This window comes from Dipodomys spectabilis, unplaced genomic scaffold (genome assembly GCF_019054845.1).
Source record: "Dipodomys spectabilis isolate Male_0828 unplaced genomic scaffold, ASM1905484v1 ptg000541l, whole genome shotgun sequence".
Lineage (NCBI taxonomy): Eukaryota > Metazoa > Chordata > Mammalia > Rodentia > Heteromyidae > Dipodomys > Dipodomys spectabilis.
In genome coordinates this window covers 511235-537987 of record NW_024871218.1, presented here as the reverse complement: position 1 = coordinate 537987, position 26753 = coordinate 511235, and the positions used below count along the sequence as shown (strand labels likewise).

General features: G+C 66.0%; 1 protein-coding gene across 1 annotated transcript in view; it reads left to right on the top strand.

The window, feature by feature from the left end:
* Positions 1-8197, top strand: part of Eefsec (eukaryotic elongation factor, selenocysteine-tRNA specific) — a 158797-nt gene extending 150600 nt beyond the window's left edge. Inside the window, exon 7 of the mRNA XM_042670341.1 lies at positions 7799-8197. Coding sequence (XP_042526275.1) covers positions 7799-7983 — 185 coding nt within the window. The 3' untranslated portion in view covers positions 7984-8197. The remainder of the gene's footprint in view (positions 1-7798) is intronic.
* The last annotated feature ends 18556 nt before the right edge of the window (positions 8198-26753 follow it).

Here is a 26753-nt window from a genome sequence, read left to right as displayed (position 1 = left end):
GAGAGAGGGAGACATCAGAACCAGGCCCCAGAGAACACAGTGGTGGCCGGGCCGCCGTGGAGGGTCGCACAGGCCCCGCCCGGCAGCTGGCTGCCGTGTGCTGTTTCGCACACAGACCAGGGTCTGTGGGAACAGAGCCTGCGGCCTGCGCCAGGCCGCACCCGCGTGCTTGTCTGTCTGCAGCCTGACCCCGCAGCAGCAAGGTGGACGAGCTCATCCCACAGAGCCACGCAGCTCCCCCACGCTGGGCACCGGCCGGCGCCCAGGCCACGATCACACCTGCTCTTTTGAGGAACATGTGGGGATTTCTGAGAGGAACCCCTGGGCCTGTGAGACCCCGGATGTGCTCACGTGGCCCCGCGGGCCCTGAGCCAGCAGCCCAGCCCCCGTCCCAGGGCTGGCCCAGCGCTGCGCCATGCTGAGGGCCGGGCATCTCGTGAGCCGTGTTCCACAATGACCAGGACTTCGTGGCGTTGACCAGCCGTGATCTGTAACCGAGCCACAGGGGTGAGATGTGACCAGACCAGAGCCCAGAAAGGAATCATAGCACTGGGGGTTCTGTCCACTCGGCCCACAGCAGCAGCACCGCGCAGGCCCGCAGCAGCGGAGAGGCCAGGGCTCGGCCCACAGCAGCAGCGCCCCACGGGCCCACAGCAGCAGCGCCGTGCAGGCCCGCAGCAGCGGAGAGGCCGGGGCTCAGCCACAGCAGCAGCACCGCGGGCCCGCAGCAGCGGAGAGGCCGGGGCTCAGCCACAGCAGCAGCACCGCGCAGGCCCGCAGCAGCAGAGAGGCCGGGGCTCGGCCCACAGCAGCAGCGCCCCACGGGCCCGCCGCAGCGGAGAGGCCGGGGCTAGGCCACAGCAGCAGCACCACGCAGGCCCGCCGCAGCGGAGAGGCCGGGGCTCGGCCCACAGCAGCAGCGCCCCACGGGCCCACAGCAGCAGCGCCGTGCAGGCCCGCCACAGCGGAGAGGCCGGGGCTCGGCCACAGCAGCAGCATCACACAGGCCCGCCACAGCGGAGAGGCCAGGGCTCGGCCACAGCAGCAGCACCACGCAGGCCCGCCGCAGCGGAGAGGCCGGGGCTCGGCCCACAGCAGCAGCGCCGTGCAGGCCCGCCGCAGCGGAGAGGCCGGGGCTCGGCCACAGCAGCAGCACCGCGCAGGCCCGCCGCAGCGGAGAGGCCGGGGCTCGGCAACAGCAGCAGCGCCGCGCAGGCCCGCCGCAGCGGAGAGGCCGGGGCTCGGCCACAGCAGCAGCATCACACAGGCCCGCCGCAGCGGAGAGGCCGGGGCTCGGCCCACAGCAGCAGCACCGCGCAGGCCCGCCGCAGCGGAGAGGCCGGGGCTCGGCCACAGCAGCAGCGCCCCACGGGCCCGCAGCAGCGGAGAGGCCGGGGCTCGGCCACAGCAGCAGCACCGCGCGGGCCCGCTGCAGCGGAGAGGCCGGGGCTCGGCCCACAGCAGCAGCGCCACGCGGGCCCGCCGCAGCGGAGAGGCCGGGGCCAGGCTCTGGACGGTGAATCAGGAGGCAGCTGCAGCACAGCCCAAGGACCGGGCGCGGGCGCGTGAAGATGGCCGGGCGGCGGCAGCGCCTTGCGTCTGGCCTCCGACTGGCAGCGTGCGCTCGCGCGGCCCCAGCCCCTGGCCCGCGCGTGTGGCACCGACAGGCCCCATGAGCAGAGTCCCCGCCCCTCTGCCCGCAAGGGGACCGCTCCGGCCTTTGTTCGCCCTCATTATTCTGGATGGCTTTTTTCCCCAAGTCATAAAAATGACATTTTTAATATGTGGGTTTTTTTTTTAACAAAAGCAATATGAAGAAGACTTTTATTGTCAATAGTTCTATCTTTTAAACCAGTTATCTTCGTTTCTGCTCTAGGTATTTTAATTGAAGAATAACTGCTGTTAAAGAGTGTACACATTCGAGGGGCGTGTGTGGCGCATTAAGATTCATTCCCTCCGCACGGGGCAGCGTGTGGGAGGTCACCGGGAGGCCTGGCTGGCCTCGGGGTGCCCGGCACGGCCTGCCTGTCTGTGGGGGAGGGCAGGTGAGGCGGAGGACCCCGAGCACATGTGCCTGGTGTCCAGCAGGACGCCCTGGCTGGTCCAGCCCGCGGCATGGCAGCCGTGGCCGGAGCCCTGGACCCAGAGGCAGGAGCGCAGGTCCACGCACGCTGCCCGCGCAGGCGCCCAGCCAAGGTGCTGAAAGCCTCAGCCTGCCGTGTCCAGTGTGCGACCTTGGATGTGTGGGGCGTGCCGCGGAGGTGCGTGGTGCACATGTCACATGGCCACTGCTCGCCGAGGTCTTGGCAAATGCGGCCTGCTGCTCGCTCACCAGCCTGAGAGGAGGACAGGAAGCCATGAGGCCCTGCGTGCCAGGTCTCCCGCCTCCTGCAGCCACCCAGCCCCGTCCACCGGCTGGCCCTGAGCAGGGGAACGGATGGGGGCCGCGCAAGGCGAGAGCGGCAGGTGGCCTGCCCCAGGACCCACCGACCACCACCGCCGTCACCCACGGTGCTGACCAGCACCACCGTCACCCACGGACGGCTCTGACCAGCACCGCCGTCACCCATGGACGACTGACCACCACCGCCGTCACCCACGGCGCTGACCAGCACCACCGTCACCCACGGCTCCAGGCCTGGGTGAGACAGGGCCGAGCATGGAGTGACCCTGACCGTGAGGCCTGGCCAGGTGCTGTGCCTCTGGCCGGCAAGCATCAGAGAAGAGAGGCTGAGCAGACGCGCCTGCACCCCAGCTGGAGGAGCAGGACGGGTGGGAGCGGCGGCCCGGCCAGCCCTGCTGGCCACCCCCGGATCAGAGCAGCAAACCTCCCCCGGGAGGCCGGCTCGTCCCCCACTGCCTGTCTGGGCCTCGGCACCAAGTCATTTCCTGCCTGAATCAGAATGGTTTTGTTTTTGCCTTAAAAAGAAATCCCTCCTCACAATGCAGCGCCGCACAGTTGCCAGAGCTCTGACTGCTCCATGATTTCAGCATGCGTGGTGTGGGAAACGTTCCTGCAAAGGGTCCTTTTTTGTTTTTGAAGAATTCATCATTACTGCTAAGAAGCTTAATATAAAAGGAGGAATTAGACAACACGAAGACATCAAAATGGGGGTGTAGGCGCGCTGCCTCTGCGTCCACCCAATCGAGGGGCGCATGGGCCCACCGGCCGCCCGCCCCCCCTTTCCTTTTGTTGTCTGATAAAAAAATTAATCACTTTATCTTTTTAAAGCAAATTGCATCTGTATTTGCCTGTGGGGTCCACACTCGGGAGGGAAAGGATGGGAAACAGCCCCTGCCACCAGCCCACGAGCACCGGAAAGCGAGTCAGCACCAAAGAAGCTCACCTGACAAAGATGGGCGAAGCCAGTCGCTCCCCAGCAGGGAGACCAGCTCCTTGGCTTTGCCTCTGGCACTCTCTAGCTCTGAGCCTCAGTGTACCTTAGCTGACCACCTGCGAGACAAGCGTCCAGGAAGGCCTCTGTGCATGGATACAACTGCAGGCCCCATGTCGGGCCTCAAGCTGGCCATCCAGCGCCTCGGTGGCCAGCCGGTCACGCTGCCCGCCTGCAGGCCGCGGCAGAGGCGGAAGGAGCCCCCATCCCTGCTCAGCACTTCCCGCCACCGCTGCGGTCCCAGCAGAGGGAGAGCTGAGCAGCCGCCCGAGCCGCCCCGGGGCCAGAGCCGGTGACCCCAACTGCCTGTGAGCTCAGTTCCCACTGAGGGTGCCAGCCGCCCACCAGCGCGGAGGCCCCTTCCCAGCCTGGCCCCCAACATGAAAGCAACTCCAGAAATTGGAGGCAATTTGCCGGCCTTTGATGGCCAGGCCGTGCCGGGCTGGGAAGCGCCGAGCCTCCCGCATTCTCCCCTGATTACCCCCGGCCCAAGCCAAGACCCACAGCCTGCGGCCATGGTGCCTTTGTGTGTGGCCAGCATTCAGTGAGGAAAGGCCGGTGCGGGCCTGGGAGAGGTCCCCGTGGGAGCCACCATGACCTTGTCATCAGGGTCAAGGCAGCCACGCCACTGCATCCGGGGCCTGGGCTCCCAGGAGCCCCAAGATGGGGAGAAGGGAAGCCGCGCTGGGTGAGGTCCTCCCTGGGGGACGGCGCTGGGTGAGGTCCTGGGGAATGGCGCTGGGTGAGGTCCTCCCTGGGGGACGGCGCTGGGTGAGGTCCTCCCTGGGGGACGGCACTGGGTGAGGTCCTCCCTGGGGGATGGCGCTGGGTGAGGTCCTCCCTGGGGGATGGCGCTGGGTGAGGTCCTGGGGGACGGCGCTGGGTGAGGTCCTCCCTGGGGGACGGCGCTGGGTGAGGTCCTGGGGGACGGCGCTGGGTGAGGTCCTGGGGGACGGCGCTGGGTGAGGTCCTGGGGAATGGCGCTGGGTGAGGTCCTCCCTGGGGGATGGTGCTGGGTGAGGTCCTGGGGGATGGCGCTGGGTGAGGTCCTCCCTGGGGGATGGCGCTGGGTGGGGTCCTGGGGGACGGCGCTGGGTGAGGTCCTGGGGGACGGCGCTGGGTGAGGTCCTGGGGAATGGCACTGGGTGAGGTCCTCCCTGGGGGACGGTACTGGGTGAGGTCCTCCCTGGGGGACGGTACTGGGTGAGGTCCTGGGGGACGGCGCTGGGTGAGGTCCTGGGGAATGGCGCTGGGTGAGGTCCTCCCTGGGGGACGGCGCTGGGTGAGGTCCTGGGGGACGGCGCTGGGTGAGGTCCTGGGGAATGGCGCTGGGTGAGGTCCTGGGGGACGGCGCTGGGTGAGGTCCTCCCTGGGGGACGGCGCTGGGTGAGGTCCTCCCTAGGGGACGGCGCTGGGTGAGGTCCTGGGGGACGGCGCTGGGTGAGGTCCTGGGGGACGGCGCTGGGTGAGGTCCTGGGGGACGGTGCTGGGTGAGGTACTGGGGAATGGCGCTGGGTGAGGTCCTCCCTGGGGGACGGCGCTGGGTGAGGTCCTGGGGGACGGCGCTGGGTGAGGTCCTGGGGAATGGCGCTGGGTGAGGTCCTGGGGAATGGCGCTGGGTGAGGTCCTGGGGGACGGCGCTGGGTGAGGTCCTCCCTGGGGGACGGCGCTGGGTGAGGTCCTGGGGGACGGCGCTGGGTGAGGTCCTCCGTGGGCTCCGGGGATGGTGCTGGGTGAGGTCCTCCGTGGGCTCCCGTGCCCCCCAGGCCCGCCTGGAGCAGCCCAGGGCCCGCTCCCTGCCACGCCACAGCAGTCTGGGGTGTGGGCATCCATGGAGCGCCGCTCAGAGCCCTGTGCTCAGAGGCCCAGCTTGGCTGCGTGTGGCTGAAGCAGGAGGCTCAACAAGAGCGGGGGCTGGGGGGGCAGGGCTGAACGCCAGGCAAGAGCAGACTCCATCAGTCACACAGCCGCGCCTGAGGCCCCGGGGCCTCGGGAGGCCGGGAGCGCCAGGGACCAGGCCCTGCCTGTCACTGCCCTGATGCGGGCCAGAGGCCAGAGCCGCACAGCACCACAGAGCCGTGGAGACCTTGTCCCTGCCCTCAGGACCCGCAGACGCCCTGGCTGTCCCAGCCCAGCCCTGGACACGGAGCCGAGGACTGGAGCCTGGCGGGGTCCTGCCACCGCCTCCCGCCCTTCCTCAGCCCCCACATGTGCCGTACACACGACGCCATGCCACCACAGTGCGGGTGTGTCCCGACGCAGCCACAGGGCCCCGTCGGGCCACGGGCCAGCGCTTGGGGCTCTGCCGGCGTGGGCCGCACCGCAGGGGTCTCGGCCCGCAGCGCCCGGCGCTTGTTCGGGTTTGGGAGGTGGGCTTCTCCACTCTAGTGGTGACACACGCAGCTCACGTGCTTTCCCGCCACGGTGAACACATGCTTTCTTGGTGTGGGGTGCAGGAGTTTGCTCCTTGGCCCCAAGGTCCACAAGTCAGAGCCACGGATGCGTGGCTCGCTGGGGACGGGGCAGCGGCCTGGGGCGTGCGGGCGGGGCGGGAGCTCCAGAGCCGCTTCCTGGGAGGGAGGCCATCCTGGCCTGGGGAGGCATGGGCATGGGATGGAGCCGGGGCAGGGGCACCGGGATTCCCCAGGACGGTCTGAGGGGGGCGGCTGGCCAGGCGGCCAGGCGGGTGCCCCCAAGGCCCCGGGCTGCAGATGTGGACGCCAGGCAGTGCCCCCACCACCCACCCTAACCCGGTGGGCCTGGCCCTCTCCCAGCGGCTCCCAGGGCCTGTGCGCGTGGCTGGGCCCTGTCAGCTGGCCTCAGGTCCAGCTTTCTCCAGAGCCTGTGCTGCACACACTCAGTCCCCACCGCCTTCCTCCAGGGCCACACGGGCTGTCTCCTGGGCCGCCCCTAGCACTAGGCAGCTTGCAGGAGCTTCGCTCGGCCCGGGAGGGCTGGCCGCGTCTGCCTCTGCCGGCCGCTCTGCACAGTGTGTGTACAGCCTCACCTGGCCACGCGAACGCAGCCCGGGGGGGGGGGGGGGCGAGCCCCGCCCTCTCAGGATGGCCTGGGGCTCCGCGGGTGCCCGGCGGAGTTCCCGGCTCTGTGGCAGTGTGTGCGGAGCGTGTAAGGTGAGCCAAGGCGGGAGATGCCGGCAGATTGGGTCGCGCCTGTCTCCCCAGAGCCCCCACCACCCCCACCGGCAGACCTCCTGGCACCAGAGGGAGACAGGCTGCCGGTGCCATTTGTCAGGGTCTGGTGCCAGTCGCCGTCTCTGTTTGCAGAAGGAAGCCAGGCAGCCAGGCTTGGCCCTGGGCTCAGACCCGCAGGCCTGGCACCAGCGTGAGGCTCTGCCACAGGGTCCTCCTGGTGGGGTGCAGCCCTACCCCCCGCGGCTGCCCCCAGGGGCAGCTCCCCGGGGCCGGGGCGGGCCTCACCGGCCACAGGGCGGTCTGCAGGGCGCGTGGTGGGCAGCCTGACCTGGAGCCCTCCCCTCCTCTTCCACCTGCTGGAGGGAGAGGGCGTGCACGGCAGGGCTGCCGCCCCCCAGCCCTTCACCCTTCAGAACTTCAGGAGCAGCAGGACCCCGCAGGGCCCTTGGCATCCGCGTACGCGGTCCCTCCTCTAAGGATGAGATGGTGGCTGCAGACTCAGCCAGCCCCATCCCGCCTGGGCCTCAGCACCCCGGCCTGGGAGGAGATGCCCTGGGTGGTGTTTGGGGAGCCTGGGCACTGAGATTCCCGGGAAGGGCTAAGCGTGGAGGTGAGGCCAGCGTGCCCGCTGCCCCTGGGTCGGGCTGCGGAGCTGGGCGCCAGGCAGGCGGTGGACGCTCCCCACCGCGCAGGCCCCCGGGCCCCACCCCGCCTCCCCCTGCACGTATCTTCAGGGCAATAAGTACACAGCACAGTGGAAACGTCGGCTTTATTTAAGTACACCGCCATTCACATTCCACTGCTGAAACACCCATTGGTGCACCACAGAAACACCCAGCTCTGTCGATGAACACCTAAGAGGGGCTGCGGAGGAAGGCGCTGCGGAGGAAGGCGCTGCGGAGGAAGGGGCTGCGGAGGAAGGCGCTGCGGAGGAAGGGGCTGAGGGGCAGGGGCAGGGCGCTGGGGCCAGTGTCCCCACAGCTCACAACGCGGGCAGAGCCGGGCGGGCATGCAGCAGAGACAGGCTGGGGGGGGGGGCGCAGTGCGCGCTGCAATCCGGGGGAGCAGAGGTCAGCCTGGCCCAGGGAGCCAAGGAAAAGAGGCCCCCTTCCCCAGCCACAGCTCCCTGCTGCATCCTCTGGCCAGCAGGGCCCCATTAGCCCAACCAAAGCCCAAGGCGGGGAGAGCAGGCGCTTCCAGCCCCCAGGCCCCTCTCTGGCAGGGACAGTGACGTGACTCCTCACCTTGCAGGTGGCCTCGGCCCTGAATCCAAGAAGACCCTGGCGCCTGCCCTCAAGAAGCGCGTCCGGCCCGGCCTGGGGGAAGTGGCCAGGCCGGAGGAGGGCCCCGAGCGGCCCGAGCCCCAGCACGTGACACTCAGCCTGTCCTTCAAGCGCTACGTCTTCGACCCCCACAAGCGCATGGTCCAGTCCTGAGGAGCGACCGGCAGCCGGGCCGAGCGCCGGCGCCCACCCACGGGTGCCTCACTTCCGCCCCACGGCCCTACGGCCCAGCGCAGGGCGGGCTGTCAGAGGCCAGGGGCCGGCCCCGCGCCTGCCCCCCACCCCGGGCAGCTGGGCCGAGGCCCGCAGCCCGGGCTCACCGCTGCCCAGCGCGGCAGCCCTCAGCAATGGCAAATAAACGGGCAGTTCATGTCCCAGCCACCCACCGTCTGCCAGTCTCTGACTCTCTGCTCCCTGCAGGGCCGTTCCGCGAACGCAGGGACCCCACACCAGCCGTACCAGCCAATAGGCCCAGCCAGGTGGGTGGGGGGTCCTGGGCCCTGGAGAGGGGTTCTCCCAGGAGCCCCGGCCTGTGCCACCGCGGGCCGCCGGGGCTGCCGGACCCCCGGCGTGAGGGGTCACCGACGCCAGGCGCGCCTGGGCTCCGCCCTGAGTGGAGACTCGTTTCCGAGGGTAGAGGCCGGGGAGCAGCAGCTGGGCACTGGCCGTATGACCGGCCCGGTCGCACCCTGCCTGCGTGGTCTGCGGCCCTGCGCCCACCGCCCACGTGGGGCACAGGAGAGCGAGAGGGTGGACCGGCTGGCTGCGGGGAGAGGAAAGCGCTTGCAGACGTTGGCGAGACGCACAGATGTTCCAGCGTTCCTGTATTGGGCCTCCGGACGGACGCACAGGCCTCCCTTTTATCCTGGTAATCGGTGCATTATGCTTTAATTTGCAAAAATGGCATTAAAAATACTAGCAGGGGCAAGTTGCGATCAAATGGCTTGGGGCTATGAAGCAGAGCTGAGGCCCGGGAGGGGGCGGTGTCCTGGAACACGCCGTCCTCCTGTGTGGCGGCCCCTAATTAAACCCCCGGCCCAGAGCCCAGCACCCCACACTTCTGGGGTGGCCGCCGCACAGCGGCCAGGCCTGGCGGGGACCCAGGCAGCGGCAGCCGGGCGGAGGGTGGTAGGGTCTGAGCTTCGTCACCGGCAGCTCCTGCCCCGGCCCGCGCTGACCCCCAGGCTGGCGTGACCCCAGAGTGGCTGCAGGCGCACACCTGTGCCCTCCCACACAGCAGAGCAGGCCTCCATCTGGGAGACGGCCGCCGGCTTCTGGAGCACCTCGCTCCGGCCACCTGAGTGGACGCCTTGGCGCCTCCGGCCTTCAACGGTCCAGAAGGGGGCCGGGAGAGGGGCCGGCCGGGTCTGCTGGGCCTCCAGCCTGCCCAGGCCCTCCCCCTGGGGGTCGCGGGCACCCCTGTGCCCCCGCAGGAGGGGTGGGAGGGCCCTGGCCCTGGCCACAGGCGTGCGTGCGGCTGGCCTTGCACACGCTGTTCCGGGGACGGGCGCCAAGGCTCTGCGGCCATGGCTGCGGTCCGATTCCTCCAGCACCACAAGACAGGCCCGCGAGCCCCAAACCGGCCTCTCCCCCCCACCCCGCACCCTCCTGGAGGTGCTCTGACCCCCGGGGAGGAGGGCCCAGGTTGAGGAAACTGAGGCACACCAATACAAAGGTGGGGAGTCCTGGCCTCAGGAGCTCAGGACCCGAGAAGCACTGTGCTGCTCAGTGTGGCCAGGAGAGGCCTGTTCCGGCCCGGCACCGCCAGAAACCCCGGCCTCTTGGCGTGAGCGGCGAGCTGCGCAGGGAGCAGAGCTGTCCCTGGGGCCCGCAGCCTCAGCAGGACGGCCGGCTGGGAAGCTCGGGCTGTGCTCCCGCTGCGCCCCTCCCCGCCTGCCACTTGGAATGAAGTCACAGCTGAGCCCCGACCGACGGCGCTAATGCAGTGGCAGGGAGATAAGGCTTATCGGGAAATGTCCCCGATGGAGACTCTGGGTTCGTCTATTTCTGGAAGATAACGGCTGGCAAACGGGAAGCCCTGGGGCAGGCCGGGGCTCTGCCCTGCGCACGTGTGGCACGCACATCTGCGTGTGTCCACCATCCGCACACCGCGTTGGCGCGGGGCGCACTGGCAGGGCTGTGTCCGCTGCCCTGGTCTGGGTCGTGGGTGAAGGAGGGCGGCTCACTCTCCGGGGTGCGGTCGACCCAACGCAGGCCCACGGGTCCGCAAACACGCCAGGTCCGGGAGCCTGGCCCGGATCCCAGACGCCCAGGCCCCAGCCTCACCGGCTCTGCCTGGACAGCCTCCACATAGCCTCCACGTGGATGTAGGTTCTAGGCTCCCTTCGGAAGGGGAGGGCCACCCACGCCAGCCCCCCATTCCTCCTCTTCTGTCCTGTCAGGCCCGGGCTGGTGTGAGGGAGACTCATTTGCCCAGGAACCAGCTGGGCAGGGCATTGAAGAGAGGGGAGGATTGGCAGGGGAGGAGCTCTGGAGCCACGTATCAGTCCCTCGGCCAGCAGGGAGCCTGCAGAGCCAGGCCAGGCTGAGGGCAGGGCTGGGCACAGCGGCGCAGCCCGAGGGCGGAGGCCGGCCCGCTCTGGGGTTGAGCCCGAGGACGCTCCCCCCTGGGCTGGAGGACCTCAGGTCCACCAAGGCCGGGGCCGGGGGGCCAGGGGACTGGGGGGTGTCAGGGCTGGGAGGTTAGGGTGTCAGGGCTGGGAGGTTGGGGTGTCAGGGCTGGGAGGTTGGGGTGTCAGGGCTGGGAGGTTGGGGTGTCAGGGGGTTGGGGAGGTTGGGGTGTCAGGCTGGGAGGTGGGGTGTCAGGGGGTTGGGGAGGTTGGGGTGTCAGGGCTGGGAGGTTGGGGTGTCAGGGGGTTGGGGAGGTTGGGGTGTCAGGGCTGGGAGGTGGGGTGTCAGGGCTGGGAGGTTGGGGTGTCAGGGCTGGGAGGTTGGGGTGTCAGGGGGTTGAGGAGGTTGGGGTGTCAGGGCTGGGAGGTTGGGGTGTCAGGGCTGGGAGGTTGGGGTGTCAGGGCTGGGAGGTTGGGGTGTCAGGGCTGGGAGGTTGGGGTGTCAGGGGGTTGGGGAGGTTGGGGTGTCAGGGGGTTGGGGAGGTTGGGGTGTCAGGGCTGGGAGGTTGGGGTGTCAGGCTGGGAGGTTAGGGTGTCAGGGCTGGGAGGTTGGGGTGTCAGGGCTGGGAGGTTGGGGTGTCAGGGCTGGGAGGTGGGGTGTCAGGGCTGGGAGGTTGGGGTGTCAGGGGGTTGGGGAGGTTGGGGTGTCAGGGCTGGGAGGTTGGGGTGTCAGGGCTGGGAGGTTGGGGTGTCAGGGCTGGGAGGTTGGGGTGTCAGGGGGTTGGGGAGGTTGGGGTGTCAGGGCTGGGAGGTTGGGGTGTCAGGGCTGGGAGGTGGGGTGTCAGGGCTGGGAGGTGGGGTGTCAGGGCTGGGAGGTGGGGTGTCAGGGCTGGGAGGTTGGGGTGTCAGGGCTGGGAGGTTGGGGTGTCAGGGCTGGGAGGTGGGGTGTCAGGGCTGGGAGGTTGGGGTGTCAGGGAGTTGGGGAGGTTGGGGTGTCAGGCTGGGAGGTGGGGTGTCAGGGCTGGGAGGTTGGGGTGTCAGGGTTGGGAGGTGAGGTGTGCGGGAGCTAGGGAAGGTCAGGGTATCCGTTTGCAGTGTTAGAGGTCACCACTGTTTCCCTCCTCCTCCCCGCCGCCCTCCCCCTGCCCTCCGCCCAGGAGGTGGCCTGTCCCCCCTCCCGTGTCCCCTGTTGGCACCCTGGGCACAGCCATTTTGAGGCCAGTGCAGGGCTTGCTGGGCCCTGCCCCATCAGAGCGAGGCTGTTGGTGAGGGCCCCTCCCGGGGCCTGGGAACAGCAGAGGGGCCGCTGGGGGCAGACGTGGAGCAGTGGCCACGGCCCCCCACAGGCCTCTTCCTCCTCGGGTGTGGCCGGCGTGGCTTCCACACTCCCAGGTCCGGCAGTCTCTACAGGGCCAGATGGTGTGCGGACCAGCGGGGCCGGCCCAGCGCGGCCCACCGCTCAGGCACGCCCAGCCTCAGCGGCCCAGGTCACCCTCACCCAACCTGGGGCCCAAAGCAGGAGAGAGGCCCGGGCGGGCTGGGCGGACGGAAGGCCCTGCCCACGCGCATGGGTGGGATGCTGATAAGAAAGACTCTTCAGAGTCACGGGCCTCTGATAAGCTGACAAGCATCTCCCGGTGGCCGGAAGGTGCTGGAAGGCCTAGCCCTGGGGTCCATGGCACAGGTGGACATGTCCAGTTCTGGGAAGGACCCATCCAGCCTTAGCAAAGTGTCTCAAAGCCGCTGTGTACCGCACAGCAGAGAGCAGGTCTTGGAGAGGGACCGGGCCAGCCGGGCCTCCGGCCTCCGGCCTCCGGCCTCCACCCGCCCGCCCGCAGCCCTCAAGCCAGAGGCCAGCAGAGGTGCGGAGAGGAGGCAGATGGAGCGCTGGCGGCCGGAGCGCGGCCCTGCCCCGAGCAGCTCTGCCCTGCCCCCATTGGCTGTCACCAAGCAGTCAAAGGCCGGGGCCAACGGATGACCTACAGACGGTGGGAAGCGGCAGCCCGGGTAGAGGGCGGGCGGAGGGACCGGGGACAGGACAGCCCTCCCTCCTCCGGGGGGAGCGGAGGGCCCCGGGGACAGGACTGCCCTCCCTCCACGGGCAGCCTGAAGGCAGTCACTGCCCTCTTAGGACCGCGCGGCCTCTCCGGCTCCCGAGCTCCCGGCTGCCCCTCACCTGCCCGCCTCAGTCCCCAGTGACCTCCAGCCGACCCGGCCTGCAGGGCGCAGAGCGTGTTCATGGGCAGAGGCCGCATTCCTGGGCCTGGCCTATCGCTCCTGGGATGGAGGTCCCGTGGCACAAGTCCCACTCTGTCGCCACCTCTGGGGATGGGCCCTGGACCCCCAGGGCAGGGCCGGGTGCCGCGAAGCCCGCTGTGGCCAGCGCGGCGCTGGAGCAGGCCGGGACAGCCTCTCTGGCCGCTCACGGTCCCTCCTGTGCCCAGGGCCCCGGTCTCTTGCTCATTGACAGCTCAGCCCTAACCCCAGTGCCCCTCAAAGCCACAGAGAGCCAGGCACAGACCGCGGGTGTGCGGCCTGGGCTGGCCTGGTGCCATGCGGGGTCTGCATGCCTCAGTTTCCCTGAGAAGCCCACTGTTCCAGTCACAAAGGCTTGGGGACAGCGCCTGCCCACAGGGGTGGGTGTGCCCTGGGTGTGCTTGGGACCTGGGCCACACAGGCCCTGTGCTGGGGCAGCGGGGGGGGGGGGGGGGGGGAGGGGAGGGGGGCAGAGGGGGACACGGGAGGTAGGCGGGGGGAGGGGCAGGCAGGGGCAGCAGGGAGGGGGAGGTGGGGGAAGGGGTAGGCAGGGCGCCCGGGGAGGGGGAGGGCAGGCAGACCCAGACTCTGGGACCCAGGCCCAGAGACGCTGTCCTCACCCAGAGGTGGGTCTGGGCTTTGGCTATTGGCTCACTGACTCCTTCGACCGTAGCCGGTCCCTGTCTGCTGGGTCCTGGGCAGCCTGAAGCCGCCTGTGCGCTCAGAGGAGCACAATGTCCAGGCCACCCTGGGGACGCAGGCTGGGCCCCCCCAGGATGGAGGCCAGCACGCAGGACCTCTGTGGCCCTGCCCTGCTCCACCTGGCCGAGACTTGGCTCACGCCGTGCCGCCCGCTGGCCGCCAGGTGGCCACGTGGGTGAGGGTGTGGCCTTGCTTGTGGCCACAGAGCCGGGACCCGGGGGGCTGTGTGCCTCTCGCCTTCTCTGACCCAGCAGGAAGGGAGCCCCAGGACAGGCCTGGCTGGGGACGGGGCGGCTGGCGGCTACGGCTCATGGACGGCTGCGTCCGCGGCAGCTGCCTGGGGACACAGTTCTGGAGTGTGTGACAGAGATCAGCAGCGCTGTGGCCTGCTGCCCACTGCTGCCCGCCGCTGCTCGCCGCTGCCCACTGCTGCCCACTGCTGCCCCTGCCCACTGCTGCCCGCTGCTGCCCGCCGCTGCCCCTGCCCACTGCTGCCCACTGCTGCCCGCCGCTGCTCGCCGCTGCCCACTGCTGCCCACTGCTGCCCGCCGCTGCTCGCCGCTGCCCACTGCTGCCCACTGCTGCCCGCCGCTGCTCGCCGCTGCCCACTGCTGCCCACTGCTGCCCGCCGCTGCTCGCCGCTGCCCACTGCTGCCCGCCGCTGCCCCTGCCTGCTGCTGCCCGCCGCTGCCCCTGCCCGCTGCTGCCACCACTGCCCGCCGCTGCCCACTGCTGCCCGCTGCTGCCCACCACTGCCCACTGCTGCCCACTGCTGCCCCAGCCCACCGCTGCCCACCACTGCCCGCCGCTGCCCACTGCTGCCCGCTGCTGCCCACCACTGCCCACCGCTGCCCACTGCTGCCCCTGCCCACTGCTGCCCACTGCTGTCCACTGCTGCCCGCTGCTGCCTGCGCTGCCCGCCGCTGCCCACTTGCCCACTGCTGCCCCTGCCTACTGCTGCCCACTGCTGTCCACTGCTGCCCGCTGCTGCCTGCGCTGCCCGCCGCTGCCCACTTGCCCACTGCTGCCCGCCAGCATGTGCGACAGCTTGGCAGTGCTGTGGCCTGCTGCCCACCAGCATGGGAGGGTGGACGCTGGGCCGGAGCTCAGCAAGGGACACACGCTGTGTGCCAGCTCCAGGGGCCACCGGGGCCGCACAGGGACAAACGAGCCCACGCCGCGCCCTGGGGAGGTGGCGCTCCCTGGGGAGCCCGCAGCCCATCCCCCTCCCGCGCCCGGCCCTGCTGAACGCCTCACAGTGGCCTCAGGAGAGGCCTGGACGCTGGGTCTACGGAGGGACGGCTGAAGGCATCGCCGGCCTCGGTTTGGGGGACAAAGTTGTCGCACAGCCGGTGTGAGGCTCGCCCTCTGCAGTGCCCAGCCAGGGTGTGCAGGCCGCGGGGAGGGGCCACACGGGGGCCACGGGGAGGGGGCCACACGGGGGCCACGGGGAGGGGCCACACGGGGGGAGGGGCCACAAGGGGAGGGGGCCACACGGGGAGGGGGTCACACGGGGAGGGGGTCACACGGGGAGGGGCCAGACGGGGGCCACGGGGAGGGGGTCACACGGGGAGGGGCCACACGGGGAGGGGCCACACGGGGAGGGGCCACACGGGGGGAGGGGCCACACGGGGGAGGGGCCACACGGGGGAGGGGGTCACACGGGGAGGGGGTCACACGGGGAGGGGCCACACGGGGGGAGGGGCCACACGGGGAGGGGCCACACGGGGAGGGGCCACACGGGGGAGGGGCCACACGGGGAGGGGCCACACGGGGGAGGGGCCACACGGGGGAGGGGCCACACGGGGGAGGGGCCACACGGGGAGGGGCCACACGGGGGAGGGGCCACACGGGGGAGGGGCCACACGGGGGAGGGGGTCACACGGGGGAGGGGCCACACGGGGAGGGGCCACACGGGGGAGGGGCCACACGGGGGAGGGGCCACACGGGGGAGGGGGTCACACGGGGAGGGGGCCACACGGGGAGGGGCCACACGGGGGAGGGGCCACACGGGGGAGGGGCCACACGGGGAGGGGGCCACACGGGGAGGGGCCACACGGGGGGGAGGGGCCACACGGGGAGGGGCCACACGGGGAGGGGCCACACGGGGAGGGGCCACACAGAGGGGGTCACATGGGGGGGAGGGGCCACACAGGGAGGGGCCACACGGGGAGGGGCCACACGGGGAGGGGGCCACACGGGGGGAGGGGCCACACGGGGGAGGGGCTATGGGAATAGAGGTCATGGGGAAGGGGGCCACAGGGAGGGAAGGGTGAGTCATGGGGAGGGGCGGGGGTCACGTGGAAGGTTGGGGTCCAGGGGGAGGGGGGTCATGGGGAGGGGTGGGGGTCACAGGGAGGTTGGGGGTCAGGGGGAGGGGGAGTTATGGGGAGGGTGGGCAACACACGGAGGGGTGGGGCCAGGTGGAGGTGTGCGCCGCTGGGTCCCATCCCTAGCTGCACCCCTCCCTGCAGTGTGTGGGGCCCAGCAGGCTGCTGACTCTCTCTGTGCTTCTGCTTTGCTCCCCTCACAACAGTGGGCACACCTGCGGCATCCCCTCAGAGCCCCAGGGCTCCCCCAGAACACCAGGAACCCCCCTCAGAGCCACAGGGCCCCCCAGAGCGGCAGGAACCCCCCACAGAGCCCCAGGGCCCCCCAGAGCGGCAGGAACCCCCCACAGAGCCCCAGGACCCCCCACCGAGCCCCAGGACCCCCACAGAGCGGCAGGGCCCCTCCAACCCACCCCACAGAGCCAGGGCCCCCACCCCACAGAGCGGCAGGAACCCCCACCCCCACCCCACAGAGAGGCAGGGCCCCTCCACCCCACCCCACAGAGCAACAGGGCCCCCACTCCACCCCACAGAGAGGCAGGGCCCCCCACCCCACCCCACAGAGCCAGGGCCCCTCCACCCCACAGAGCCAGGGCCCCCACCCCACAGAGCCAGGGCCCCTCACCCCACAGAGCCAGGGCCCCTCCACCCCACAGAGCCAGGGCCCCTCCACCCCACAGAGCCAGGGCCCCCACCCCACAGAGCCAGGGCCCCTCACCCCACAGAGCCAGGGCCCCCCACCCCACAGAGCCCCAGGGCCCTCCACCCCACAGAGCCCCAGGGCCCCCACCCCACAGAGCCAGGGCCCTCCACCCCACAGAGCCCCAGGGCCCCCCATCCCACAGAACCAGGGCCCTCCACCCCACAGAGCCAGGGCCCCCCACCCCACAGAGCCAGGGCCCCCCACCCCACAGAACCAGGGCCCTCCACCCCACAGAGCCAGGGCCCCCCACCCCACAGAGCCAGGGCCCCCCACCCCACAGAGCCCCAGGGCCCCCACCCCACAGAGCCAGGGCCCCCCACCCCACAGAGCCCCAGGGCCCCCACCCCACAGAGCCAGGGCCCCCCACCCCACCCCACAGAGCCCCAGGGCCCTCCACCCCACAGAGCCAGGGCCCCCCACCCCACAGAGCCAGGGCCCCCCACCCCACAGAGCCAGGGCCCCCCACCCCACAGAGCCCCAGGGCCCCTCCACCCCACAGAGCCAGGGCCCCCCACCCCACAGAACCAGGGCCCCCCACCCCACAGAGCCAGGGCCCCCCACCCCACCCCACAGAGCCAGGGCCCCCACCCCACCCCACAGAGCCAGGGTCCTCCACCCCACAGAGCCAGGGCCCCCCACCCCACAGAGCCCCAGGGCCCCCCACCCCACAGAGCCAGGGCCCCCCACCCCACAGAGCCAGGGCCCCCCACCCCACAGAGCCAGGGCCCCCACCCCACAGAGCCAGGGCCTCCCACCCCACAGAGCCAGGGCCCCTCCACCCCACCCCACAGAGCCAGGGCCCCTCCACCCCACCCCACAGAGCCCCAGGGCCCCCCACCCCACGCCACAGAGCCCCAGAGCCCCCCACCCCACTCCAAAGAGCGGCAGGGCCCCAGGTCCTGCAGGCAGCCCGCCCGGCAGCCTGGCAGCCCAGGAGCACTTCCACCGGGCGCCAACAGAGGGCGAGCACAGGCTGGTCTCCGCGCCCGGGCCAAGCGCTGTGAGCTGGGCTGGCACCTGGCCCCCAGAGGACCTGGGGGGTGGAGAGGCCCAGGTCCTGCCCGGCTCCCACCATCAGGGTGCCTAGAGGGCCAGGGCCTGCCAGTCGCTGCTCCAAGCAGGACTGCTGCTCCGGGTGGGATGGGCATCTGAAGGCCTTACTCCCCAAGGCCCCGACCGCTCCACACAAAGGGGGAGGCTGAAGGAGGGACCTGACCAGAGCCCGTGTGCATGCGTGGGGTGGGGCCCAGGGGGCCCGGGGGTGTGCACAGCGTCCTGTCACGTGTGGCCGTGGCCGCACCACTGCACACAGCCAGGCTCCGGTGCACACCCATACACATAGCCACTGTGCAGGCCTCCGTCCCCGAGGGCTCCTGGCCTGCGGACGGGAGCCGGAGGCCTGCTGTGACCCACCCTGCCTGTGCACGGTGAGCACCAGGGCCTGCAGAGGCCCACCGGCCAGCCGCTCCCCGGCCTGCGATCGCCTTACATGCAGGCCTGATGACAATCTCTGCTGAAATAATATTTAACACATGCTGCACTTTTAATTAACTATCTGAATAATCTCAAATTAATACCAGAGCTTTAAAAATAAGTTTTCATTTTCACGTTTGGTAACATAATAGCAGGCCGGCTGGCCCACTTCCCCCTCCTTTGATTTAATTAAAAGCCTTTTGTGTGTCTCTTGTCACTTCAGAAATGGACAAAAGCCCCCATGTGGGCAGCTTGAACCCCAAGCTCCAGGTCCAAGACAGGGCCAGGGGTGGGAGGGGTGCAGTTGTCCAGGAGGAAAAGGTCCTCCTACAGTAGACCATCCAATCACCAGTGTGACAGGCCAGAGTGACAGAGCCCAGTGAGACAGACCCCCAGTGTGACAGACCAGTGTGACAGACCCCAGTGTGACAGACCCCAGTGTGACAGACCAGTGTGACAGATCCCAGTGTGACAGACCCCAGTGTGACAGACCCCAGTGTGACAGAGACCAGTGTGACAGACCAGTGTGACAGAGACCAGTGTGACAGACCAGTGTGACAGACCCCAGTGTGACAGACCCCAGTGTGACAGATCCCAGTGTGACAGACCAGTGTGACAGACCCCAGTGTGACAGACCCCAGTGTGACAGACCAGTGTGACAGACCCCAGTGTGACAGACCCCAGTGTGACAGAGACCAGTGTGACAGACCAGTGTGACAGAGACCAGTGTGACAGACCAGTGTGACAGACCCCAGTGTGACAGACCCCAGTGTGACAGATCCCAGTGTGACAGACCAGTGTGACAGACCCCAGTGTGACAGACCCCAGTGTGACAGACCCCAGTGTGACAGACCAGTGTGACAGACCAGTGTGACAGACCCCAGTGTGACAGACCCCAGTGTGACAGACCAGTGTGACAGACCCGTGTGACAGACCCCAGTGTGACAGACCAGTGTGACAGACCCCAGTGTGACAGACCCCAGTGTGACAGACCAGTGTGACAGACCCCAGTGTGACAGACCCCAGTGTGACAGACCCCAGTGTGACAGAGACCAGTGTGACAGACCCCAGTGTGACAGACCCCAGTGTGACAGACCCCAGTGTGACAGAGACCAGTGTGACAGACCAGTGTGACAGAGACCAGTGTGACAGACCAGTGTGACAGACCCCAGTGTGACAGACCCCAGTGTGACACATCCCAGTGTGACAGACCAGTGTGACAGACCCCAGTGTGACAGACCCCAGTGTGACAGACCCCAGTGTGACAGAGACCAGTGTGACAGATCCCAGTGTGACAGACCAGTGTGACAGACCCCAGTGTGACAGACCCCAGTGTGACAGACCCCAGTGTGACAGATCCCAGTGTGACAGACCAGTGTGACAGACCCCAGTGTGACAGACCCCAGTGTGACAGACCAGTGTGACAGACCCCAGTGTGACAGACCAGTGTGACAGACCCCAGTGTGACAGATCCCAGTGTGACAGATCCCAGTGTGACAGACCCCAGTGTGACAGACCCCAGTGTGACAGACCCCAGTGTGACAGACCCCAGTGTGACAGATCCCAGTGTGACAGACCCCAGTGTGACAGACCCCAGTGTGACAGATCCCAGTGTGACAGACCCCAGTGTGACAGACCCCAGTGTGACAGACCCCAGTGTGACAGAGACCAGTGTGACAGACCAGTGTGACAGACCCCAGTGTGACAGACCCCAGTGTGACAGACCCCAGTGTGACAGACCCCAGTGTGACAGAGACCAGTGTGACAGACCAGTGTGACAGACCAGTGTGACAGACCCCAGTGTGACAGATCCCAGTGTGACAGACCCCAGTGTGACAGATCCCAGTGTGACAGACCCCAGTGTGACAGACCAGTGTGACAGACCCCAGTGTGACAGACCCCAGTGTGACAGACCCCAGTGTGACAGATCCCAGTGTGACAGACCCCAGTGTGACAGACCAGTGTGACAGACCCCAGTGTGACAGACCAGTGTGACAGACCCCAGTGTGACAGACCCCAGTGTGACAGACCCCAGTGTGACAGACCAGTGTGACAGACCCCAGTGTGACAGACCCCAGTGTGACAGACCCCAGTGTGACAGACCAGTGTGACAGACCCCAGTGTGACAGACCCCAGTGTGACAGACCCCAGTGTGACAGACCCCAGTGTGACAGATCCCAGTGTGACAGACCCCAGTGTGACAGACCAGTGTGACAGACCCCAGTGTGACAGATCCCAGTGTGACAGACCCCAGTGTGACAGATCCCAGTGTGACAGACCCCAGTGTGACAGACCAGTGTGACAGACCCCAGTGTGACAGACCCCAGTGTGACAGATCCCAGTGTGACAGACCCCAGTGTGACAGACCAGTGTGACAGACCCCAGTGTGACAGACCAGTGTGACAGACCCCAGTGTGACAGACCCCAGTGTGACAGACCCCAGTGTGACAGACCAGTGTGACAGACCCCAGTGTGACAGACCCCAGTGTGACAGACCCCAGTGTGACAGACCAGTGTGACAGACCCCAGTGTGACAGACCAGTGTGACAGACCCCAGTGTGACAGACCCCAGTGTGACAGACCAGTGTGACAGATCCCAGTGTGACAGATCCCAGTGTGACAGATCCCAGTGTGACAGACCCCAGTGTGACAGACCAGTGTGACAGACCCCAGTGTGACAGACCCCAGTGTGACAGACCCCAGTGTGACAGACCAGTGTGACAGACCAGTGTGACAGACCCCAGTGTGACAGACCCCAGTGTGACAGACCAGTGTGACAGACCAGTGTGACAGATCCCAGTGTGACATATCCCAGTGTGACAGACCAGTGTGACAGATCCCAGTGTGACAGATCCCAGTGTGACAGACCAGTGTCACAGACCAGTGTGACAGACCCGTGTGACAGACCCCAGTGTGACAGACCAGTGTGACAGACCCCAGTGTGACAGACCCCAGTGTGACAGACCCCAGTGTGACAGACCAGTGTGACAGACCCCAGTGTGACAGATCCCAGTGTGACAGACCCCAGTGTGACAGACCCGTGTGACAGAGACCAGTGTGACAGACCAGTGTGACAGACCCCAGTGTGACAGACCCCAGTGTGACAGACCCCAGTGTGACAGACCCCAGTGTGACAGACCAGTGTGACAGACCAGTGTGACAGACCAGTGTGACAGACCCCAGTGTGACAGACCAGTGTGACAGACCAGTGTGACAGACCCCAGTGTGACAGACCAGTGTGACAGACCCCAGTGTGGCAGACCAGTGTGACAGACCCCAGTGTGACAGATCCCAGTGTGACAGACCCCAGTGTGACAGACCCGTGTGACAGAGACCAGTGTGACAGACCAGTGTGACAGACCCCAGTGTGACAGACCCCAGTGTGACAGACCCCAGTGTGACAGACCAGTGTGACAGACCCCAGTGTGACAGACCCCAGTGTGACAGACCCCAGTGTGACAGACCCCAGTGTGACAGACCAGTGTGACAGACCCCAGTGTGACAGACCCCAGTGTGACAGACCAGTGTGACAGACCAGTGTGACAGACCCCAGTGTGACAGACCCCAGTGTGACAGACCAGTGTGACAGACCCCAGTGTGACAGATCCCAGTGTGACAGACCCCAGTGTGACAGACCCGTGTGACAGAGACCAGTGTGACAGACCAGTGTGACAGACCCCAGTGTGACAGACCCCAGTGTGACAGACCCCAGTGTGACAGACCAGTGTGACAGACCCCAGTGTGACAGACCCCAGTGTGACAGACCCCAGTGTGACAGACCAGTGTGACAGACCAGTGTGACAGATCCCAGTGTGACAGATCCCAGTGTGACAGATCCCAGTGTGACAGACCCCAGTGTGACAGACCAGTGTGACAGACCCCAGTGTGACAGACCCCAGTGTGACAGACCAGTGTGACAGACCAGTGTGACAGACCCCAGTGTGACAGACCCCAGTGTGACAGACCAGTGTGACAGACCAGTGTGACAGATCCCAGTGTGACAGATCCCAGTGTGACAGACCAGTGTGACAGATCCCAGTGTGACAGATCCCAGTGTGACAGACCAGTGTGACAGACCAGTGTGACAGACCCGTGTGACAGACCCCAGTGTGACAGACCAGTGTGACAGACCCCAGTGTGACAGACCCCAGTGTGACAGACCCCAGTGTGACAGACCAGTGTGACAGACCCCAGTGTGACAGATCCCAGTGTGACAGACCCCAGTGTGACAGACCCGTGTGACAGAGACCAGTGTGACAGACCAGTGTGACAGACCCCAGTGTGACAGACCCCAGTGTGACAGACCCCAGTGTGACAGACCAGTGTGACAGACCAGTGTGACAGACCAGTGTGACAGACCCCAGTGTGACAGACCAGTGTGACAGACCAGTGTGACAGACCCCAGTGTGACAGACCAGTGTGACAGACCCCAGTGTGACAGACCCCAGTGTGACAGACCCCAGTGTGACAGACCAGTGTGACAGACCCCAGTGTGACAGATCCCAGTGTGACAGACCCCAGTGTGACAGACCCCAGTGTGACAGACCAGTGTGACAGACCCCAGTGTGACAGACCAGTGTGACAGACCAGTGTGACAGACCCCAGTGTGACAGACCCCAGTGTGACAGACCCCATTGTGACAGACCAGTGTGACAGACCCCAGTGTGACAGACCAGTGTGACAGACCAGTGTGACAGACCCCAGTGTGACAGACCCCAGTGTGACAGACCCCAGTGTGACAGACCAGTGTGACAGACCAGTGTGACAGATCCCAGTGTGACAGATCCAAGTGTGACAGATCCCAGTGTGACAGACCCCAGTGTGACAGACCAGTGTGACAGACCCCAGTGTGACAGACCCCAGTGTGACAGACCCCAGTGTGACAGACCAGTGTGACAGACCAGTGTGACAGACCCCAGTGTGACAGACCCCAGTGTGACAGACCAGTGTGACAGACCAGTGTGACAGATCCCAGTGTGACATATCCCAGTGTGACAGACCAGTGTGACAGATCCCAGTGTGACAGATCCCAGTGTGACAGACCAGTGTGACAGACCAGTGTGACAGACCCGTGTGACAGACCCCAGTGTGACAGACCAGTGTGACAGACCAGTGTGACAGACCCCAGTGTGACAGACCCCAGTGTGACAGATCCCAGTGTGACAGACCCCAGTGTGACAGACCAGTGTGACAGACCCCAGTGTGACAGACCAGTGTGACAGACCAGTGTGACAGACCCCAGTGTGACAGACCAGTGTGACAGACCCCAGTGTGACAGACCCCAGTGTGACAGACCCCAGTGTGACAGACCAGTGTGACAGACCCCAGTGTGACAGATCCCAGTGTGACAGACCCCAGTGTGACAGACCCGTGTGACAGAGACCAGTGTGACAGACCAGTGTGACAGACCCCAGTGTGACAGACCCCAGTGTGACAGACCCCAGTGTGACAGACCAGTGTGACAGACCCCAGTGTGACAGATCCCAGTGTGACAGACCCCAGTGTGACAGACCAGTGTGACAGACCCCAGTGTGACAGACCAGTGTGACAGACCAGTGTGACAGATCCCAGTGTGACATATCCCAGTGTGACAGACCAGTGTGACAGATCCCAGTGTGACAGACCCCAGTGTGACAGACCAGTGTGACAGACCCCAGTGTGACAGACCCGTTTGACAGAGACCAGTGTGACAGACCAGTGTGACAGACCCCAGTGTGACAGACCCGTGCTGACAGACCCCAGTGTGGCAGACCAGTGTGACAGACCCCAGTGTGACAGACCAGTGTGACAGACCCCAGTGTGACAGACCCCAGTGTGACAGACCCCAGTGTGACAGACCAGTGTGACAGACCCCAGTGTGACAGATCCCAGTGTGACAGACCCCAGTGTGACAGACCCGTGTGACAGAGACCAGTGTGACAGACCAGTGTGACAGACCCCAGTGTGACAGACCCCAGTGTGACAGACCCCAGTGTGACAGACCAGTGTGACAGACCCCAGTGTGACAGATCCCAGTGTGACAGACCCCAGTGTGACAGACCAGTGTGACAGATCCCAGTGTGACAGACCCCAGTGTGACAGACCAGTGTGACAGACCCCAGTGTGACAGATCCCAGTGTGACAGACCCCAGTGTGACAGACCCGTGTGACAGAGACCAGTGTGACAGACCAGTGTGACAGACCCCAGTGTGACAGAGACCAGTGTGACAGACCAGTGTGACAGACCCCAGTGTGACAGACCAGTGTGACAGACCAGTGTGACAGACCAGTGTGACAGACCCCAGTGTGACAGACCCCAGTGTGACAGACCCCAGTGTGACAGAGACCAGTGTGACAGACCAGTGTGACAGACCCCAGTGTGACAGACCAGTGTGACAGACCCCAGTGTGACAGACCCCAGTGTGACAGACCCCAGTGTGACAGACCAGTGTGACAGACCAGTGTGACAGATCCCAGTGTGACAGACCCCAGTGTGACAGACCCCAGTGTGACAGACCCCAGTGTGACAGACCAGTGTGACAGAGACCAGTGTGACAGACCAGTGTGACAGACCCCAGTGTGACAGAGACCAGTGTGACAGACCAGTGTGACAGACCCCAGTGTGACAGAGACCAGTGTGACAGACCCCAGTGTGACAGACCCCAGTGTGACAGACCCCAGTGTGACAGACCCGTGTGACAGACCAGTGTGACAGATCCCAGTGTGACAGACCCCAGTGTGACAGAGACCAGTGTGACAGACCAGTGTGACAGACCCCAGTGTGACAGACCCCAGTGTGACAGATCCCAGTGTGACAGACCCCAGTGTGACAGACCCCAGTGTGACAGAGACCAGTGTGACAGACCAGTGTGACAGACCCCAGTGTGACAGAGACCAGTGTGACAGACCAGTGTGACAGATCCCAGTGTGACAGACCCCAGTGTGACAGAGACCAGTGTGACAGACCAGTGTGACAGATCCCAGTGTGACAGACCCCAGTGTGACAGAGACCAGTGTGACAGACCAGTGTGACAGACCCCAGTGTGACAGAGACCAGTGTGACAGACCCCAGTGTGACAGACCCCAGTGTGACAGACCAGTGTGACAGACCAGTGTGACAGACCCCAGTGTGACAGACCAGTGTGACAGACCCCAGTGTGACAGACCAGTGTGACAGATCCCAGTGTGACAGATCCCAGTGTGACAGACCCCAGTGTGACAGACCCCAGTGTGACAGACCAGTGTGACAGACCAGTGTGACAGACCCGTGTGACAGACCCCAGTGTGACAGACCAGTGTGACAGACCAGTGTGACAGACCAGTGTGACAGATCCCAGTGTGACAGACCCCAGTGTGACAGATCCCAGTGTGACAGACCCCAGTGTGACAGACCCCAGTGTGACAGACCCCAGTGTGACAGACCAGTGTGACAGACCAGTGTGACAGACCCCAGTGTGACAGATCCCAGTGTGACAGACCCCAGTGTGACAGACCCGTGTGACAGAGACCAGTGTGACAGACCAGTGTGACAGACCCCAGTGTGACAGATCCCAGTATGACAGACCCCAGTGTGACAGACCAGTGTGACAGACCCCAGTGTGACAGACCCGTGTGACAGAGACCAGTGTGACAGACCCGTGTGACAGACCCCAGTGTGGCAGACCAGTGTGACAGACCCCAGTGTGACAGACCCCAGTGTGACAGACCCCAGTGTGACAGACCCCAGTGTGACAGACCAGTGTGACAGACCCCAGTGTGACAGATCCCAGTGTGACAGACCCCAGTGTGACAGACCCGTGTGACAGAGACCAGTGTGACAGACCAGTGTGACAGACCCCAGTGTGACAGAGACCAGTGTGACAGACCAGTGTGACAGACCCCAGTGTGACAGACCCCAGTGTGACAGACCAGTGTGACAGACCAGTGTGACAGACCCCAGTGTGACAGACCAGTGTGACAGACCAGTGTGACAGACCAGTGTGACAGACCCCAGTGTGACAGAGACCAGTGTGACAGACCCCAGTGTGACAGAGACCAGTGTGACAGACCAGTGTGACAGACCCCAGTGTGACAGAGACCAGTGTGACAGACCAGTGTGACAGACCCCAGTGTGACAGACCCCAGTGTGACAGACCAGTGTGACAGACCCCAGTGTGACAGACCAGTGTGACAGATCCCAGTGTGACAGACCCCAGTGTGACAGACCCCAGTGTGACAGACCCCAGTGTGACAGACCCCAGTGTGACAGAGACCAGTGTGACAGACCAGTGTGACAGACCCCAGTGTGACAGAGACCAGTGTGACAGACCAGTGTGACAGACCCCACTGTGACAGAGACCAGTGTGACAGACCAGTGTGACAGACCCCAGTGTGACAGACCCCAGTGTGACAGACCCCAGTGTGACAGACCCCAGTGTGACAGACCCCAGTGTGACAGACCCCAGTGTGACAGACCAGTGTGACAGACCCCAGTGTGACAGAGACCAGTGTGACAGACCAGTGTGACAGACCCCAGTGTGACAGAGACCAGTGTGACAGACCAGTGTGACAGACCCCAGTGTGACAGAGACCAGTGTGACAGACCCCAGTGTGACAGACCCCAGTGTGACAGACCAGTGTGACAGACCAGTGTGACAGACCAGTGTGACAGACCCCAGTGTGACAGACCAGTGTGACAGACCAGTGTGACAGACCAGTGTGACAGACCCCAGTGTGACAGACCCCAGTGTGACAGACCCCAGTGTGACAGATCCCAGTGTGACAGACCCCAGTGTGACAGACCCCAGTGTGACAGACCCCAGTGTGACAGACCCCAGTGTGACAGACCCGTGTGACAGAGACCAGTGTGACAGACCAGTGTGACAGACCCCAGTGTGACAGAGACCAGTGTGACAGACCAGTGTGACAGAC